Raw genomic sequence first — 21,179 nt, 5'->3', positions numbered from 1 at the left:
AGGAACTAAACTACAGCAGGTCCTTGAATAGAGTCATTTCATTCAACATTTTTTTTTAATAATGTTGATGAGGGGAAAAAGCGGAGTGGGGAGGGGGGCAGATTCCCAGCCCGGGCCACTGTGTGTGGAGTTTGTACTTTCTCCCCATGTCTGCGTAGGTTTTCTCCAGGTATTCTGGTTTCCAACCACATCTCAAAGATGTACACCTTAGGTGAACAGGTGTGTCTAAACTGTCATAGTCTGAGTGAATGTGGGTGTGAGGGCAGCCTGCAAGGAAATGGCATCCTGGCCAGGGCAGGTTTCCACCTTCTGCCCTGAGCTGCTCCAGCCACACATGACTCTGAACTGTAATAATGGGGTAAATAATTACCTTGCCTGTTTTATTCATCTTTCTTAAATCTTTCTTAACTCTTGTTTATATAAACTAGTCTATGGTAAAATTGGTTTTGTTATATATCATTTCACTTAAAGCTGCTGTTTCCAAGCACCTATGAACGATGTTAAGTGAGGACTTGCTGTGCTTTCCAAACCTGACTTTAAATTAGAGGAAGATGGGAGAAAATTTTTCCAATCTATCCATCTGACAAAGGCCTAATATCTAGAGTCTACATGGAACTTAAACAAATTTACAAGAAAAAAAAACAAACAACCCCATTCAAAAGTGGGCATGAATACGCACTTTACCAAAGAAGACATACATGCAGCCAACAAACATAAAAAAGCTCAACATCACTGATCATTAAAGAAAAGCAAATCAAAATTACAATGAGATACCATCTGATGCCAGTCAGAATAACAGATTCTGGCAAGGTGTAGGAAAAAACCTATTGGTGGGAGTGTAAATTACTTCAACCATTGTGGAAGACAGTGTGGTGATTCCTCAAAGACCTAGAACCAGAAATACCATTTGACCCAGCAATCCCATTATTGGGTATACACCCAAAGAAATATAAATCATTCTATTTTAAAGATACATGCATGCATATATTCAATGCAGCAATCTTCACAATAGCAAAGACATGGAATCAACCCAAATGCCCATCAATGACAGACTGGATAAAGAAAATGTAGTACATATACACTATGGAATACTATGCAGCCATAGAAAGAAATGAGATCATGTCCTTTTCAGGGGCATGGAAGGAGTTGGAAGCTGTTATCCTCAGGAAACTAACATAGGAACAGAAAACCAAACACTGCACATTCTCACTTGTAAGTGCTAGCTGAATGATGAGAACACATGGACCCATGGGGGGAACAACACAAACTGGGGCCTGTCAGAGGGTTGGGGGTGGAAGGAAGAAGAGCATCAGGAAGAACAGCTAATGGATGCTGGGCTTAATATCTAAGTGATAGGACCATGTGTGCAGCAAACCAGCATGGCACATGTTTACCTATGTAACAAACCTGCACATCCTGCACACGTACCCCTGAACTTAAACACCGAAGAAATAAAAAAAAAAAAATACAGGGTGCCCAGTTAAATTTAAATTTCAGATAACAGTGAATGTTTTTAAATATTTAATTTTTAATGTTATTGACAAATAACTGTGTATATTTATAGGATACAATGTGATCTTTTGATATATGTAAGTATTGTGGAACAATTACGTTAGTTAAGCTAGTTAATATATCCATGACTTCACATACTTATTTTTTGTGTTAAAAACATTTAAGTTATACTCTTTTAGCAATTCTGAAATATATAATGAATTTTTTTTAGTATATCTTCCAAATATTGTGTAGCACATACTCATACTAATTTTTTTGTTGTTTATATAAATTCCAGTTAAAATGGGTGTTCTGTATTTTATCTGGCTATTCTAATTGGGAAATGAGCAGAAAGGCCCTAAGAAGGCAAAACAGCTGTCACAAATCCCTGGTATACAGGTACTCTGAGATAATCTATCCATTGAACAAACAACTCCAACCTATTTTGTCATCTGGTTTAGTGTCCACCAGGGCAAATATGTACAGTTGTGCATAGGGTGCTTACAACATAATTATTTATTGGAGACACCATTCATAATGTTGACATCAAGTTTTACTTATTTTTAACCATTATCTGGCATATGACAGTATTTTACTGTAACAAAGTCAGCACATTATGACAATTTTTGGCAGATGGAATTAGACATCTTGAGGAAGGGGCACCTTTTTCTAGTTCACCAAGGTATCATGGACAGTGGTAACCCTGTATCCATGGCAGATTAGCATAAAATGTGATACAGTGTTTTTCAAACCATGGATTATAACCCACTGATGAGCTGGGACATCATTTTAGTGGGTCACGAACATTAGTGATGATGACAATGATGTAACAGAATATCAGTCTTTTATATAATAAACGTGGTGTTGTTGGAAGGAAAAGAAAAGAAAGAATAAATTAGAGGAAGGCAGAAGCTATCAAAACAGACACAAATCAAATAGACAATTCCCTTCCACAACTACTTTACCTCAGTTGCTTACTTTTCCATCTAAAAGAGCAAAGCCCAAAAGGGGAATACTTCAAATGCTTCTAAACATATTTGTCCTTTAAGTATAATAAGATGTGAGATTTTGATGGGGAAACAAAAATGTAAAGAAAGCAATTTACCCGTAACAAATCATGAGATGTTACTAGAGGAAGAAACCTGCAAGATTCAGAAGTCTGTCCATTTCTTCTATAAGGGGGCAATGCTGTAATCAAGAGATAAAGTGTAACAGAAAACAGTAACAACGTTTGGTGCCTCAACATGGTACACCTCACCCTTTACAAGCTGGACTCAACCCACCTTCTAGTCTCGTCTCCTGCCCTGGGCCAGTCATGCAGTTATTCACCATTCCCCACACAGCACATGTGTTTTCACTCCTTGAGCCTTTATACTTACCTCTTTGCTTAGACAGCTTTCCTGTTTTTTCCACCTGAAGAAGCCTAGACCTATCCATTTGTCAAGGTCCAGAAGAAACACTGTATTTTCTGATTCTTTATCCTGAGTTAGTTGGAGCTTACTCTACAACCAGCATGTTTTTCAGAGAATCATTATACTGCAGTAGTTAAGAGCTTGCAGTCTGGAGTCAGACTACTTGAGTTTGAATGCTGGCTCTACCACTTTTTAGCTGTGTGACCTCATGAGTATATAACCTCTCTGTGACTCAGTTTTTTCATTCAAATGAGAAATAAAAATAATATATTAACCATTTATTAGGACTGTTGTGAGAAGTAGATAATATATGTAAATCACACACTGGGGCTTATCATGGGGAGGGGGGAGGGGGGAGGGATTGCATTGGGGAGGTATACCTGATATAAATGATGAATTGATGGGTGCTGACGAGTTGATGGGTGCAGCACACCAACATGGCACAAGTATACATATGTAACAAACCTGCACGTTATGCACATGTACCCTAGAACTTAAAGTATAATAAAAAAAAAAAAAAAAAAAAAAAAATACTTCCTCACATATAGTTGGCACTCAATGCTTCTTTATAACTTATCATAATAATTATTGTACTGCACTTAAATATAAAATTTAAATTGTTGGCTAGATGTGGTGGCTCATGCCTGTATTCTCAGCACTTTGGGAGGCCAAAGCAGGAGGATCACTTGACCCCAGTAGTTCAAAACCAGCCTGGGGAACAAAGTGAGACTTCATCTCTACAAAAAATAAAAAATTAGCCAGGCATGGTGGCATGAACCTATTGTCCCAGCTACTCGCTGATGGCGGTGGGAGGCTGAGTTGGGAGGATCGCTTAAGCCAGGGAGGTTGAGGCTGCAGTGAGCTGTGATTGTACTATTACACTCTAGCCTAGGCGACAGAGCAAGTCCCTGTTTCAATAAATAAATAAATAAACAAATAAATAAATTTAAAATGGTTTATTTAGCTCTCTTTCAAACTAGATTTTGGGATCTTTAAATGCAGGAACAAAGTCTTAGTCACCTTCATATCCCTGAGGCCTAGCAGAGGTCCTGGCATTAGGCACTCTAAGATGTTTGTTGAAAGAAAGAATTCCTCTGCAATCTTTCTTGTTTGAGAAGTTAGGGAACAGAGCTCCTAGTGGGAAATGTTATCCTGATTAGGTTCTGAGGTCAAATATATAAACAAGGTTAGCCTGCCAAGCATCAAGGTATGACTGTACTGGATGGCAAACAAGTTGATTAGAGTTAAACAATAGCATGCAAAATGACATCAATGCCCCTTCCTCTTAGGACCTTTTTTCTTAGCATTATGAAGTAGGTAGATGTATGTTAAAAATACAGGCTGCTTCTAGTCAACATTTCCAGTTGGAGGCAGATGCAATAAGCTAGAAGCACTTCAGCTGAATTTTCCAGCTATGAATGGAATCTCTGGTTAATATACTAACATGCATGAAATAAAGTTGTGACTCTTACAGGCAAATTTCTGAATCAATTATTTTAGCAAGGAGGTATGCTTTGGGTATAGACAGGCAGCACAATGCATAGTGTGGCTTCAACTTTCACCTGACTTAAGTAAGGGATAAACAATCCTTATCAACACGGAAAAATAAGGTCAGCTCAGGTTCCATAACAGGGAAATGTGACAATTAAGAGACTCTGTATGCTGAAGGCCAACTTAGATATTGGCACCCCACTCTGCATAATAAGCAGCCCTGATAGTTCTATTCCATGTCACAAGTATCACAGCCATTTTCTTCAGCTTTCAGATAGACTTCCTGCAATGAAGACAACGCAACAACCAAACTACAAATTTGCAATCAGAAGACAAAAGAAACGTTAAGCGTATCACTAACTTAGTCTTCTTTTATCTCTACAACCTAAACAGAAAGAGAAATGCCGTATCTAAGAACACATGGTTATTCATTTAGAGGGGCAAAAAGAGTACCTAGAATACAGACCAAAGATAATTTTTAAGAAACAAAATTGAGAAAAAAAAATCCACCAAATTATAGAATCTGTAAGCAGATTGTTTCCACTCCATATTTGATAAAAGACTTGTATTCCTTCTCACAAGGATAGCCCCAAAACTAGGTGGAGGAAAGAGTGGAGAGGGGTGAGGATAGTATTTACAGGGAACTAAAAATAGAGTACAAGGAGGTTAAATGACTTGCCCAAGGTCACACAGTTACAGACAGAATCAAAAATAGAAGCTAGGTCTGCTGACTCTCCTTTGGCTCCTACTCCTTCAGAACACACTTCCTGTTTGATCACAGAATCAGTATGGGTCAGATTCACACTGATCTCAGCAGGAACTTTTTGCCTGAATAACAGCCAGCTTTGAAGATGAAAAATTTTACAGAAGTTACAAGTGTGGCTGTTACTATTAAAAAGCCATTTTCCTCTTAGGTTAAAAAAAATTACAGAAAACCTCAATAGCAAATCAAAATCTAATCCTGATCTTCCTCCTTCTCCTCTAAGCACAAGAGTTTAAGGGTCTTTTCCCTCTCTGACTTCCTCCCACGACACAATAGCTTTTACGCCAACAGATCCCATTGCCACCCCCTCTCCTAGGATATATATTACTTCTCAGCAGGCTCCAGCAGGAGTAGAGAAGGAGTCAATCTGTGAGGGAGTGAACACAAAATCTCTCATAATAGCACAGAGAAGACAGAAAATTGCTGCCAAAAGTGTAAATTGCTTTTCTGCTTAGGGAAAAAAAAAAATCACTCTGGTCTTTAAAGGCACCCTTTTTTTTTTCAGACGGAGTTTTGCTCTGTTGCCAGTCTGGATTGCAGTGGCACGATCTCGGCTCACTGCAACCTCTAACTCCCTGGCTCAAGTGAGTCTCCTGCCTCAGCCTCCCAAGTAGCTGGGATTACAGGCACACGCCACCATGACCAGCTAATTTTTGTATTTTTCATAGAGACAGGGTTTTACCATGTTGGCCAGGATGGTCTCGATCTCCTGACCTCATGATCCGCCCACTTCAGTCTCCCAAAGTCAAAGACTCTTTTAAACGATGACTCCACAGCAGTTAATACACATGTTCTATATATTAAGACTTTTGTTTCTCCATGTCCTCCAAGAATTCTTGACAGCTATATGACTGCATATCATGGATCTGAGGAGTAACATACCAGTTTGAGAGGCAATAGGCAGCTATTCTGTGGAGTCAAAGGCAGGCTTAGTTGGCTGCTCCTCAGGGAGCACCCCTTTTTCTAACCCTCAGAGGATACTGTGTGAGAATGAGACAAAGACATTACCTTTATAATCACAGAGGCTGAGAGGGGAAGCAACCTCCAGAAAACAGGGGCCACAGCAATTCAATGTCAAAGCAACTGAAGAACTCCCAAGTTAGGGGAACGAGACCAAAGTGATATTCTGAGGACTGTGTGTGAATCCTCTTGGCTTTTGTATAGGGTCACAGAGAGAAGCATGCTGCCATTTCGAAGACAGTCCAAATGGTGGCTGAGAGCACTTGGTGGTTAAGCTCCGAAGCCAGACTAGATTCAAGTCATAGTTCTGCCACTTACTAGCCATGTGATCTAAGGCAAATTAATCTCTCAAAGCATTAATTTCTTCATTTGACAAGTGGGCTAATAACTACATCATGAGGTTTGCATGCAGATTGAATTAGAATATATATAAAGCACTTTGGACATAATGAACTGTCAATAAATGGTAGCTACGATTATGATTGTGGTAAATTAGCAGAATAACTGCACAATGAAATTCAGGGCAAGGAACAGACATGACTAAAAGCACAACATTTGGTCCCCTCATGTCAAACGGCTTGGGAAATCAAAACAGAAAAGAGGAAAAAAGGAAAGACACTCCAGTTAGTAGAAAGGGAGGAAGATCCATTATAGACAAATATGTTTCCATAAGACAGGAATTTCTTTTTTCCTTCCACCATGGAGACTAGTTGGAATCTAATTCTCTCTGGACTTCTATGTAGACAGTGGAGAAGTGGCTGTGTGAAAAGACTACTAGCAAAGGAGACACAGGCATAATGATCCAAGCAGAACTGGAACTCAGTGTCTCCAGCTTCATTTCTCATCCATACCTTGTGTAGAGACTCCCACACTTCCTTTCTGCCTTCCTTATACATCAAATTCTCATTTAGTACTGTCAGCAATATAGAAGGCTTTGGAACAAAACTCTATTTGGCTTGTTGAAATGGTAAAGTATATATCATAAATGAGAAAAATTTCAGATCAAAGGCAATTTGCCCTGAAGGGTTAATCAGAATAAATTGAGCCAAACGGTAGCTCAATACAAATAAAGGGAATTGAACCAACAAATAGGAATTTAAAGGTTAAAAAAGAAAACCTGACTCCTCCTCCTTCTTTCTGACAAATCAGAACATGCACTTCAAGTACTCATTGTACCAAAAAGGGTCTGTCAAGTCCTAGTCCAGTGAACTCCTTGCTGAGACCTCCACAGCAGCCTGGCTCGAAGGAGATGGCCTGACATCTTGGTTGCAAGCAAAGAAACTCTATGCCTTTCCATTATCTTGTCAAAATGATACAAAGGTATCTGCAATTAAACTCTAAAGCCAGAATCTCACACTGAACAGTATATTTAAAGGAAGTTAAACTCTTCATACGGTCCCTGTATTCTTCTAATCAATGTGCCTCTGGCATGTGACTATAAAGATGAGTGTGTTCATCCTAATCCGGCTCTCCCAAGACAGAAATGCTATCCTGTGGAGCCTGCACATTACCTCTGCCAAGGTATTTTCTTTATCATGGTCTTGTTTTAACTCTTTTTCTGGGAAAGTAAGTCTAGGGCTCTGACTGGACTGGATTTTAAAGAGTTAGAGCTCATCTTGAGAGAAAAGGCGGAGGGCCAAAGAGATAGGTTAAAGTGCATCTAAACCAAAGGTCTGTGCAAAATGATAAAAACCTAACCAATAACTAGAAGATATTGATTTAGGCTCCCATCATTGATAAACTAGTCTAACTAGTCTCCTAGGCTCTTTTCTTATTTTTCAATTTTTTGATTTTTTGAGTCTGGCTCTTGTTGCCCAGGCTGGAATGCAATGGCACGATCCTGGCTCACTGCAACCTCTGCCTCCCAGGTTCAGGCAATTCTCCTGCCTTAGCCTCCCGAGTAGCTGGGATTACAGGTGTAAGCCACCACCTGGCTAATTTTTGTATTTTTGGTAAAGACAGGGTTTCACCATGTTGGTCAGGCTGGTCTCAAATTCCTGACCTCAGGTGATCCACCTGCCTCGGCCTCCCAAAGTCCTGGGACTACAGGTATGAGCCACTGTGCCCGGCCTCAATTTTTAACATTTATTTTTTATTTACGTATTTTTAGAGACAGAGTCTCATAATGTTGCCCAGGCTGCTCTTGAACTCTTGGGTTCAAGCAATCGTCCCACCTCAGCCTTCTGAGTAGCTGGAATTATAGGTGCGCGTCACTGTGCCTGGAAGTCTCCCAGGATCTTGATCCACCTCCAATTGATTTTCCATTCTGTAGGTAGGAGACGCTTCTAAAATGCAAATCTGTTCATTAATTCCTGTATAAAATTCTTTAACAGCTTCCCATTGCCTTCAGTATAGTGCTCAAATGCCTTAAGAAGGTCTACAAGGGTTAGGGCTCTGTTGTCTTTCTTCCACTCCTCTCGTCTGGAACTGGCACACAATTTGTTTACTCTACCTAGAACAACCAACCCCTGCTCCAAGCTTTCAGATCTCTGTTTATATATACCCTTTTCTGGCAAGCCTCCCCTTATCCTCCAAGACTGACTTAGGAGCCCTTCCTAAAATAGCCTAAACTTATCAGAACACATTCCCTACTGTATAATTGCCCAGTTACATGTTTGCCTCTTCCACTACACTTAGGATCTATGGGAGTAGGAACTATGCCTGCTTTAGTCACCATGATATACCCAGGATGTAGCACAGTGCCAGACACACAGTAGGTCACGAATATACGTTAAATGAACAAAAGGAAGGGAGTGAAGAGTGAGGAAGGAAGGAAAAGTACCACAACACAGAAGAGCCTGTTCCTGAGAATGGTTGAAAGATGGAGTCTGAAGCAGTTCCCTGAAACCCTGTAGGTTTAAAGCAAGGTGCCTGTGGCTTTAGCCATAGCAGACAAGGAGATAGACAAGATCTTGTTGTTCCAGAGCAGATGTTAAAAACTATAGTTTCCAAGGGAAGAACACACCAAGAGATGCAGATGTGGGACAACATTTGGTGCTAAGAAAGAGGCTCAGGATATGGGGAGGGAAAACGAAAAAAGAGAGGAAACTGTTTTTGTTTGTTTGTAAAAAGCAAACACACAAACAAACAAAATAACAAAGAAGGATCAAATCCTGATTCCAGTAAGGTAACCTTTGACAATTCATTTAGCTTCTTTTAATGAGGGACTTGATAGTGATTTTCAAACTGAGTTCTGAGGAACCCTAGGTCTCTGCAGAAGCTCCTCAGAGTATATTGTGATGAAGAGAGAAGGTTCAATGAATACTGACCCAACTTTAACCAGAGAAAAATTGTTTTTTACACATTGAAGTTCTGCTTAAAGTCCATTTGAAAAAAGGGTGCTTCTGCTAAAAATAAAGTTTGAATAGCAGTGGCCTGGATGACCATTCTGATACTTCCCAGCCTTAACAACCCTTGATTCTATGTGACAGATGGGACCCATGTGGACATTGCATTTTACTTTGTACAAATATGCCTCAATTGTGTTGATGACACAGCTGTAGCTTTTCCTGGAGTCTGTTTTCACTGCTTGAGGAGAATGACAGGAAGGGTAAGTAAACCACAGTCCAGGTTCACTGCAAGGCTGAGACAATAATAAAATGCACTGTATTCAACTGTGGCAATACAGAAGCACAAAGAACATTGTTTTTCCTAAACCAAGTTTTGTATACCTGTACCCTAGGATTCATCATATAGGTGTCTTGGGCCAGACACAAAGATATTATAGGTCAGAAATAAAGAATACTAGATCTACAGCCCGTTAAAAAAATCAATCCAATTCCAATCAAGAAAGAACAATACAAAAATTTATCTAGTCAGTCTACCTGATACCATTACCATTACCATAATGATACTACATTACCATTTAAATGTAGTGCCTATTCTTCTTAACAAGGTATTCTGAATGTACAAAAGAATATAGCAAAGTTACTGTCATTGTATATCTTAAAGTCTACCTTTATCTGAAAGTTACAGGCAGGAAATGACATAGATGAGAGGAAGATGGGAGTCTTACAAAATAAGATCTTCAAATCCTAGGCTTAAGATAGAGATCCCTTTTCTGTGCTGTTCCTTGGCTGTCCATATTTCATGGAACACTAAAAGACCACAAATGTCACTCTACTTCAATTATGAGAAAAGACAAGCAACAATAATGTGATCTTACCTGGGTTCTTCCTCATCGCCCTGAAAGACAAACAGAAAGAAACAGTATTAGAAATCACTGTTGGTACAGACAGAGTCAGATTTCCTTCTTTTCCCTCCCCTCTCCCAACCTGAATGCATGTACTATACATTTATTGTAACAGAGACAAACCAACAGACATCTAAAGGCTAAGACAAGAGCTAATATAATCCTATGTTCAAACTGCCCAGTGGAGATGAACTGATAATTTGCCCTGACAAGCAGAGCAGAGAAGTGAATGCACAGACCTAGGAGGCCTAAATAATAGCCTTGCCTTTTTATTTGTATGGCTGGCAGTATTTAGTTCTTAGCAAAGTAAGAAACCCAAAATAGAGGCAGGTCTTAGGCAAAAGCTAGCCAGTTCCAAAAGCATCAAGCTGTTTCCTTGAAAGACTCATTTCTGCCTTGTTCTAGCATTTTTCATCAAACACGAACACTGCAATTCTAATGTAAAGAACACTGTGGTATAAAGGGCACTGAACTGGGACTCAGGAAATTGGGATTCTAGTCCAAGCTCTGTTACTTATTAGTTATGTGTCCTTGGGCAAACATTAATTAATCTGGACTTTGGTCTTCTCTTCCGTAAGTGGTTAGTTCTGGCATTTGATGATCCATACCATTCTTCCACCAAACAATGGCTCTTCTCTTTTCCTTGTCCACTTCTCAAAAACAATGTGTGAACATTATTTTTCCAGGTATGGCATTCTCTCAACCTAACGTTATCAGAAGTGATCACAGAAGATTCCTTTGAGTTTCCTTCTGTGATCAAATGAGATTTTTCAAATAACTCTCAAGCCTTTCCCAAGGGACCTCACTCATCCTTTTGGTGTCAGCATATCTTTTATATCTTTCTTTTTAGCTATTCAGGGGTAGTCTTAATAGAGAATGTACATTCTGGTTGTACTCCTTGGAGAATGAATGAATGAATGAATGAATGGTTCCTACTGGTATAAGGCAGAATGAGCTCTCAAGTCAGATGTTCTGGGTTCAAGTCTTAACCCTATCACTTTACTGCTGTATTAGCCTACTCATGTTATTTTGCCTTTCTTAACTTCAATTTCCTAATTTGTAAAATGAGGTAATAATTGTCTCTGTATCATAGGATAAGTATGAGGATTAAATGAAATAATGCTTATAATCATCAAACACAGTGCCTGTGACACAGGATGTATTTAATAAAGGCTATTTATCAGTATCAGTAACAATTCAGTAAGATTCATTAAGATGCTACTATGTATATGCTAACTAAGTAAAACAATCACCCATAATGATCTAACCTTCTAGGATTTTCGAATCAGGAGTATGAGAAACAGGCAGAAAGAAAATGAACTATTAGAAAATGTGTTATGAACAATACCAAATACATAAACAGAATAATATGAGAATCAACAGGGAAGTTACGAAATAAACAGAATAATATGAGAATCAACAGGGAAGTTACGAACACTGCCTCTCCTGGAGAAGGTGGGAAAAGCTTCACATGCAGAAGGTAACATTGATACTGTCACTTTGAGGGATAAATAGTATTTTCCCAGGATGACAACAGAGAAAAGTGGGAAGGACACTGAACTAGCAAGAGCAAAGGCAAGTTTCTAAAAATGTCTTGTTCAAGGAACCTCGAGTTCTGTGAAACTGGAGAATGGGGATATGCACGTGTGTGTTTTGGGCAGGGTGCTGGGAGTGGTATAAGGTTGGAACTGAGGGCAATGTGGGGTTGAGCGTGACTGAGGTAAAGGGAGACTGCCAGGGTGAAAGCCTGTAAAGCACAGCTGCAGCCAGAAAGGTGATTTAAATCAGACTAGCCATTTGAGGTCGAATAAGAAGGGCATTTTTGGCAGACTGTTAAGGATCTGCAATAGTGGGAAGGGCGTTAATCATCCACACTCCAACTAGAGGGAAGTAGGGTGAGTAGTAGAGGGAGGGTATAGGGATGGTAGATAATTTCTTCGCATTTTTATCATCTGGTATGTCTCATGGGAACTATAATATACCAATAAAAAAGTCATATAATTTAAATTTAATATGAGTTACATAACTATGAATGACACAATTAAATCCCAACACAAATTTTTCTATGATTTTTGGATGTTTAACCCTAATTGTCTAAGAGAACTTTATGGAAAAAATATCTAAACTTTGTAAAATGGAGTTAATGAATGCTGACATAAGGATTAAATGAAATGATGAATATAAAGTGCTCTCTTGCCAATCTAGAAACTTATTTAGGCACATAATTTCTCAATTATGGGGAGAATAAAATGAAAAGAAGAAGAGTTATTCTTTTCACACATTGATGAAAATTAATCAAAAGCCTTGGTTGGGTATAGCGGATACCTTTCAATGGTTTCTTACATTTCCTGTCAGGATAGCTTAGAAATACCTGCCTCCTGGTTTACTTTGGCTCTTCTACTGGCCAGTTTATTCTGTGGCCAGGTCCTCTCAAGCCAAGGCAAGGCTTTCAGTTAAGGCTGGGCTTGCTGAGTAATCAACAGTCCTAGAAAGTCCACAGGACGCTTCTAGGTTTTCTTCTAGAAGGACCTACCCTAAACCTATCTGGTATTATTTTCACTAGAATTGTCAACATAATGCTGTGAAATCTGATTAATAGTAGCCTCTCTCTAGTGGCTGAAACATAATTTTTTTTTTTGAGACAGGATCTCACTCCATCACACAGGGTGGAGTGGAATGGCACAATCACAGCTCACTGCAGCCTCAACCACTGGGGCTCAAGTAATCTTCCTACCTCAACCTCCTGAGTAGCTGGGACTACAGGCAGGTGACACCATGTCTGCTAATTTTTATTTTGTAGACACAGGGTCTCACTATGTTGCCCAGGCTGGTCTCAAACTCCTGGACTCAAGCAATCCTTCCACCCCAGCCTCCCAAAGTGCTGGGGTTAAAGTGTGAGCCACTGATCCCAGCTTGTTCTTTTTTTTTTTTTTTTAAATAGCTACCTTAAATAAATTTTTTCAAAGTAGATTCAAAATGTCTACATACGTTGTTTGGCAAAATGCTGAAGACCCTTTTACTCCTGTTATAAAACAATGAATATGACAACTAACATTTGTACAGTGATTCAACATTTACCTAGTGTCTTTCATTCATAGTATTTTTTTTTTTAATCTTACAATGACCTAGTGCACATGCCATTCTTAATCCAGTAGTTATGCCTCCAATTTATGCAGCTAGCTCCATATAACAACCAGCTTGAGATACCTTTTCACTATGTATAAAGTAAGTCCAAAATCTTTCATTCTGGCCTGCTTTATGCTCTACTTCATGATTTGTTCTCATTTAGCCCAGGTCTATGATGACTTTAAAGGCTCATTTCACAACTTGGGGTTTGTTGCTTGCCCTTTTCTCCGGCTGTAATTTTTGGCTTCCTTCCTTAATTGTGATTAGTATCTGCCCCCACTGACTATACTCCTTAAATTAATGATGGATAAATAATTTGGTAGGCCCAGCCACTGGGTAAACTAGTGGCCAGTACTTCCATACTGGTTTATACACCATGTGAAACACTTACACCCTACCCAGATTTCAATTCATTCATGTTCAGCTACCACATGGGGTCTAACAAATATGGCATTAGTTTCCTCCTATTTCTCTTGCTACTAAACATTATGGGCTTTTCCTTTACCTCTGCCTTTGGCTCAGCTGATTCATTAGAGGTATCAAGTTGTTCCTTGGCTTGGGCCATCTGGGTCATCAACCTATCCATGTGGGATTGGATGTCTGCCAGTATCTCAGTCACATGAGCTGTGGCCATTGCCTCCTGGATGTCCACTAGATGAAGGGCCTTCTGCTCCTCATCGGCAATCACTTTCTGAACTTTCTTAAATTCCTGCTGTATAAACATCTTCATTTGGTCCCGAGTTACCTGTAGAACAAAGGCAAATAAGAAGAATAAGTTGAACACACAAAGAAACAAAAAGTTAGAGTTATTACTACACAGCCCTGGCTAAAATACACACCATGGATCCTATCTGATCCTGAAGTTTTGGGAATATTCTAAAGACAATGTTCCCCTAACATCTTTGATGATTTTCCTGCTAATCTTTTTGCCTTTTTTATTCTTCAGGGAGTAATTTCTTATCCTTTTTTCCTTTTTGTTTTGTTCATTTTTATACCAGTAATATATATGATGAGCATATATAATAAAAAATGAGGCCAGGCATGGTGGCTTATGCATGTAATCCTAGCACTTTGGGAGGCCAAGGTGGGTGGATCACCTGAGGTCAGGAGCTTGAAACCAGCCTGGCCAACATGATGAAACCTCGTCTCTACTAAAAATACAAAAAAAAAAAAAAAAAAAAAATGCTGGGCATGGTGGCGGGTGCCTGTAATCCCAGCTGCTTGGAAGGCTGAGACAGGAGAATTGCTTGAACCCAGAAGGCGGAGGTTGCAGTGAGCCCAGATTGCGCCACTGCACTCCAACCTGGGTGACAGAGCAAGTCTCCATCTCAAAACAAAACACAAAATTCTTCCTCTCTGCCCCAATTACTGTTAACAGTTTGGTATGTATCCTCCCAGCCATTTTTCTATATAGTTATGTACATATATGTATATAGATAATTAAGTAGGTTTTATATAAATGAATCATAGTGAAAATACGGTTGTCTTTTCTACTTAAGATATATTTGTGCATACAGATCAACTTCATTCTATTATTTTTACTATCTGTATGATATGGAGCTGGAGAGTTGTGTGTGTGTGTGTGCGTGTGTGTGTGTGTGTGTGTATGTCTCCTATTTACCCATTCCTCTCTTAATGGAAGTACAGGATATTTCCAAATTTTTGCTATTATAAACAACACAGCAATAGACATCCTTGGCTGTATCTCTTAATATTTGCATAAAAGTTTCTTTAAAGACGTTTAGTGCCACTTAGTAAATTGGCATATACTCTAAAATTATTGTTTCATACTGCCAAGGTGCCTTCTGAAAAAGATGTATTGATTACACTCCTACCACAATGTATAGCACTTCTGTACACCCTTGCCAATACTGGATAATATCAAGCTTTTAAACTTTTACTATGATGGGTGCAAATATATTATTGTTTTATTTTATAACAACTACAAACCAAAGAAAATACAATTGCTAGCTATATTTATGCTTAGGGCATAAGAAAGGCTAACGAAGTGAGAAATTATTAAAATGAGAACTTCTCAACTCCAAATTTTACCAGCAACTGCATTTACTGATGTTTCCTCACAACCATGTTTAGTTTATGAGTATTTTAAAACTACGCATATTATGAGTGTAGCTGAGATAGGGAGCAGGGAAGAAGTAAACTGTAGATGAAAGGAGAAAGGCAGAAGAAAAGTCAATAGAGGATTTTAGAACTAGAAGAGAAAATAGTTGTCACCTAAATGAACTCCTTCCTTTTTACAGATAAGGAAATGGACACAGTTGCAAACCCACAGAACAGAAAGACTCCAATTTTCTTGTTCTCAGTCTGGTGCTCTGTTCACTATAAAAGTCTGTCAGAAGGGAAGTCAAACTGGGAAAACCTAACAAAGGAGACTGAGAAAGAGAATGCCTAAAGGAGAGGGTAGCAGATTAAGTCATTTTTAATTAGCCTCTTAGAAACTGAAAGAAGCTTGATACCTTACACAGCTTTTGTAACGCTGCTAAGGACATCAGTGCAAAATAAGGCCTGTAGGACATGTATCTGCTCACACATCTAGTGACTAAGTGTCACAAGCCCTCATACACTCTCTGCAGGTGCTCTCCCTGGTGCTGGAGAAAATAGGAAGGTGTATTAAATGTTCTTAATGTCCCCGCAAATTCTGTATCAGATTGAGAACTGTGATTTGTGTTTATATAATTCCTTTTTATGTTTAGTGTATGTATTTTAGGGCTATTATGCTTTACAGTGATCACTGATCAATGGATCTCTACTCCTGAAATAAACTGAGTCTTAAATAACTAGGACCTTCTCTCAGAGACCAAACATTTCCAGAAAAGGGTTGGACTTTTCTGAATGCCTGAGAAACTCTCTTAATGGCTACAAGTAACTAACAATGGATATCTTAATAAAAACTGACTCACAACCCATTTTACTAGACCTTACAAACACATGTGGTTCAGAGTTAGGAAGCTGACATCCCACTTAGTAAAGGTGTGGACCAGACTGCAGCAGGTGAATAAGTCATGGATTTTTAAATTCTCTATTTCCCATAGCTTTATTACATAGGGTTTTCAGCATGACACTGTATTTTATACAGATCAGGTCACAAATGAAAACTGAAGGAAAAATAATCCATTCTATAAAACCTTTATGCCTTTTCCCACTCTCATTCTCTAATTAACAAATAACCATTTTCCAGCCTAAGACATCAAAACCTTTAGAGCGTTAGTTACAATCAAGCTGACATATCTTTGTTGTAGTTGCATTAGGGTGAAGTGCAATACGATTAAACATAGCATTTTACTGAAATTATAACATAGCACTGCAATTTGAAAAATCTGACCACTGTATGGTCAGAACTACCTATTGAACATCTGAATCCAACCTTCTAATTTTATAGGTGAAGGGGGGAAAAAGCCACAGAGAAGTATGATAATAAAGTTAGGTTTAGAAACTTTCCTCTGGTCCAGTCTAATATACTTTTACAACTCATCATTTCCAGTGAGTTATAAACAAGACCCTGTTGAAAGAAGAAAAAGAGAAGAAAGGACATCGAGAAAGACAGAGAGAAGGGGGAGGGAGAGACAGTGAGAAGGGGGAGAGGGAGGGAGGGAGGGAGGTAAAGAGAAACAGAGGGAGGAAGGGAGGTAGAGAGAGAAAGAGAGAGAGATTGAAAAAAAATTTGTTTCAGAAAAGTAGTGCTGAGATGAACTGAGAATAATGGTCAGGGTTAGGAGCAGCAAGCTACTCAAAAGAGAAGCATCCAAATCTACACTGAAATTTCAGAAACATTTGTTCTCTCACAGGCGTCTGAACCAAAGCTACTCCATTTTGAATAGGGGCTGGGTAAAATAAGACTGAGACCTACTGGGCTGCATTTCCAGAAGGTTAGGCATTCTAAGTCTTAGGATGAGATAAGAGGTCGGCACAAGATACAGGTCATAAAGACCTTGCTGATAAAGCAGATTGCAGTAAAGAAGCTGGCCAATTCCCACTAAAACCAGGATGGCGATGAAAAGTAGCCTAGCCTCTGGTGGTCCTCACCATTACAGTCCCACCAGCACTATTGACAGTTTACAAAAACCATGGGAATGTCAGGAAGTTACCCTACATGGTCTAAAAAGGGGAGGCATGAATAATCCAACCCTTGCTTAGCATATGATTAAGAGATAATCATAAAAATAGGCAACCAGCAGCCCTTGGGGCTGCTCTGCCTATGGAGTAGCCATTTTTTCATTCCTTTACTTTCTTAATAAACTTGCTTTCATTTCACTCTATGAACTTGCCCTGGATTCTTTCGTGAGCAAGATCCAGGAACTCTCTCTGGGGACTGGATCAGGACCCCTTTCTGGTAACAGTCCTACAAGTCAAATTTCCTGCGAGGTGTTAAGGAGACTACTCCAAAAATAACTTTAAAAATTGTAGACTGCATGAAATATAGTTTGAAGACTCTAAATATCTCCCCCAAAAATCCATTTTTCACTTCCCTCTTCCTCATTTGAAAGGCCATTATTCTAAAACAGAGAAACAAAAAAGCAGGAAATGGAACTTTTTCAGATGCTACAAGCTGTCCACACTCCCACAGCACAGTGTCCTCCCCACTTGCCAGTGTCTATGGAAACTTCAAGTTGGAAAGTTCAAAGTTAAGAAATCTGTTTAGCCTTCAGCATTTATTCCTACATTGTACTCCAAGAGAGCTCCTTCCAAACTTAGGCCAGACTCCAGTGAGGGCAGGCAAGGGAAAAACTTCACCAATAAGGAGGTCATGGTTTTTTTCAATGGATGGGAAGATCTCCTATTTCTTGTGTCTTTTGTGTATCGGTGCAATAGCCACTATTTGTGAATAAAACAACTGCCCACCCACCAGGCTTAGAAAATTATTCGCAGCCTAGAAACACAGTAGACATAAACTCTGAACAGCATTCCACTACCAACATTCTCAGTGATGTCATCCTCAGCGACCTAATTAGAAGCCTGATATGAGCAGGTTTTACAATAGGGTGTTGAGAATGAAAGGAAAAAAGTTGACTGAAGTGAACATTTAAACTCTTCATTAAGCTATCTTTCTCATCTTCTTCAGAAGCCTTCAGGCAAAAGCAGTCATTTGTATCTTCACTTCTGTCATCACCTCCACTTTGTTAACAGGGCACCATTGGATCTCTACCTCAGTTAACCACTTAGTTACTTCAGGTATCCACTTAATGAAATAATATAATGGTATTTACTATTGCTATTGTTATCGTTATTATTTTCATTATAAAAGACCAAAATAAATACCAAAATGTTGGAGAACGGTTATCTGTGAATGGTAGAATTACAAGTACTTTTCTCTTTTTTACTTCTCAGTTCAAATTTTCTGAAATAACATGTAACACTTTTTAAAAACGATTTTTTAAAAGAAATGTGGCTTAAAGAAAAAAAAATTCTCAACAAAATACTAGCAAGTCAAATTAATCGATGTATAAAAACAGTAATAGGCCAGGTGTGGTGGCTCATGACTGTAATACCAGCACTTTGGGAGGCTGAGGTGGGCAGATCACCTGAGGTCAGGAGTTTGAGACCAGCCTGGCCAATACGGTAAAACCCCACCTCTACTAAAAATACAAAAATTAACTGGGTATGTTGGTGCACACTCGTAATCCCAGCTACTCAGGAGGCTGAGGCCCAAGAATTGCTTGAACCTGGGAGGTGGAGGATGCAGTGAGTGGAGATGGTGCCATTGCACTCCAGCCTGGGTGACAGAGCGAGACTCTGTCTCAAAATTAAAAAAAAAAAGGAATTACATACCATGACATAAATGAGGGATATATACCAAGTATGCAAGGCTGGTTCAACATTTGAAAAATCAGCTAATATAATTTATCCACATCAATAGGCTAATGAGGAAAAATCACAATAGATACACAAAACTCAATACTCATTTATTATAAAAACTCTCAGTACACTAGGAATGGGGTGGGGGGAGCTTCCTCAACTTAATAAAGAACATCTACAATTACCTACAGCCAACATCATACTTAATGGTCAGGAACTCAAGGCTTTCCTGCTAAGATGAGGAACAAGGCAAGGATGTCCCCTCTCAACCTTTTCTTTTCAACACTGTACTGAAAATCCTAGTTTATGCAGTAAGTCAAGAAAAGGAAATAAAAGGTATACAGATTGGGAAAGAAGAAATAAAACTATCTTTGCAGATGATAAGATTGTCTATGTAGAAAATCTGAAAGAATTCACCAAAAAAAGGAAAAAGGAAAAGAAAAAATCTCCTGGAACCAACAGCAAGACTACAGGATAGAAGACTGATATACAGAAGTCAATTGCCTTCCTATAGACCAGTAGTGAACAAGCAGGATTTTAAGTTAAAAAGATAATGCCATTTACATTCGCACCTTCAAAAATGAAATACTGAAGTATAATTCTTTTTTTTTTTTTTTTTTTTTGAGACGGAGTCTCGCTCTGTCGCCCAGGCTGGAGTGCAGTGGCCGGATCTCAGCTCACTGCAAGCTCCACCTCCCGGGTTCAAGCCATTCTCCTGCCTCAGCCTCCGGAGTAGCTGGGACTACAGGCGCCCGCCACCTCGCCTGGCTAGATTTTTGTATTTTTTAGTAGAGACGGGGTCTCACCATGTTAGCCAGGATGGTCTCGATCTCCTGACCTCATGATCCGCCCGTCTCGGCCTCCCAAAGTGCTGGGATTACAGGCTTGAGCCACCGCGCCCGGCCTGAAGTATAATTCTAACAAAATATGTACAAGATCTATATGAGGAAAATGGACTGTTATCTAAAATATACTAAGAACTATAAAAACTCAAAAATAAGAAAATGAACAACCTGATTAAAAAACAGACACCTGGCACGCCCAAGATGGCCGAACAGGAAGAGCTCCAGCCTCCAGCTCCCAGCGTGAGCAACACAGAAGACGGGTGATTTCTACATTTTCAACTGAGGTACCGGGTTCATCTCACTAGGGCATGTCAGACAGTTGGTGCTAGTCCACAGGTGCAGCCCGACCAGCGAGAGCTGAAGCAGGGCGAGTCACTGCCTCATCTGGGAAGCACAAGGGGGAAGGGAATTCCTTTTCCTAGCCAAAGGAAATTGAGACACACAACACCTGGAAAATCGGGTAACTCCCACCCTAACACTGCACTTTACCAAGGGTCTTTGCAAATGGCACACCAGGAGATTCTATCCCACACCTGGCTCAGAGGGTCCCACGCCCATGGAGCCTCCCTCATTGCTAGCACAGCAGTCCGAGATCTAACTGCAAGGCGGCCTCGAGGCTGGGGGAGGGGCGCCCGCCATTGCTGAGGCTTAAGTAGGTAAACAAAGCCTCCAGGAAGCTTGAATTGGGTGAGGCCCACCACAGCTCAAGGAGGTCGGCCTGCCTCTGTAGACTCCTCCTCTGGGGACAGGGCATAGCTAAACAAAAAGCAGTAGAAACCTCGGCAGAGGAAATGCCCCTCTGACAGCTTTGGAGAGAGCAGTGGATCTCCCAGCATAGAGGCTGAGATCTGAGAACGGACAGACTGCCTGCTCAAGTGGATCCCTGACCCCTGAGTAGCCTAACTGGGAGACATCCCCCATTAGGTGCAGACTGACACATCACAACTCACACGGCAGGGTACACCCCTGAGACGAAGCTTCCAGAGTGAGACTCAGACAGCAACACTCGCTGTTCAGCAATATTCTATCTTCTGCAGCCTCCGCTGCTGATACCCAGGCAAACAGGGTCTGGAGTGGACCTCAAG

The 21,179-nt window shown here is 39.8% G+C and overlaps 1 protein-coding gene across 1 annotated transcript in view; it reads right to left on the bottom strand.

Moving 5' to 3' along the window:
- The window catches only part of TRIM44 (tripartite motif containing 44), a 144,594-nt gene that overhangs the window by 66,236 nt on the left and 57,179 nt on the right, over positions 1–21,179 (bottom strand). Inside the window, exons 3-4 of the mRNA XM_011940720.1 lie at positions 13,941–14,180; positions 10,283–10,302 (exon numbers count right to left, since the gene is read on the bottom strand). Coding sequence (XP_011796110.1) covers positions 10,283–10,302; positions 13,941–14,180 — 260 coding nt within the window. The remainder of the gene's footprint in view (positions 1–10,282; positions 10,303–13,940; positions 14,181–21,179) is intronic.

Source organism: Colobus angolensis, unplaced genomic scaffold (genome assembly GCF_000951035.1).
Source record: "Colobus angolensis palliatus isolate OR3802 unplaced genomic scaffold, Cang.pa_1.0 Scaffold192, whole genome shotgun sequence".
NCBI classification, from domain to species: Eukaryota; Metazoa; Chordata; class Mammalia; order Primates; family Cercopithecidae; genus Colobus; species Colobus angolensis.
The sequence above is the reverse complement of the archived record's forward strand: the minus strand, read 5'-3'. Positions and strand labels throughout refer to the sequence as shown.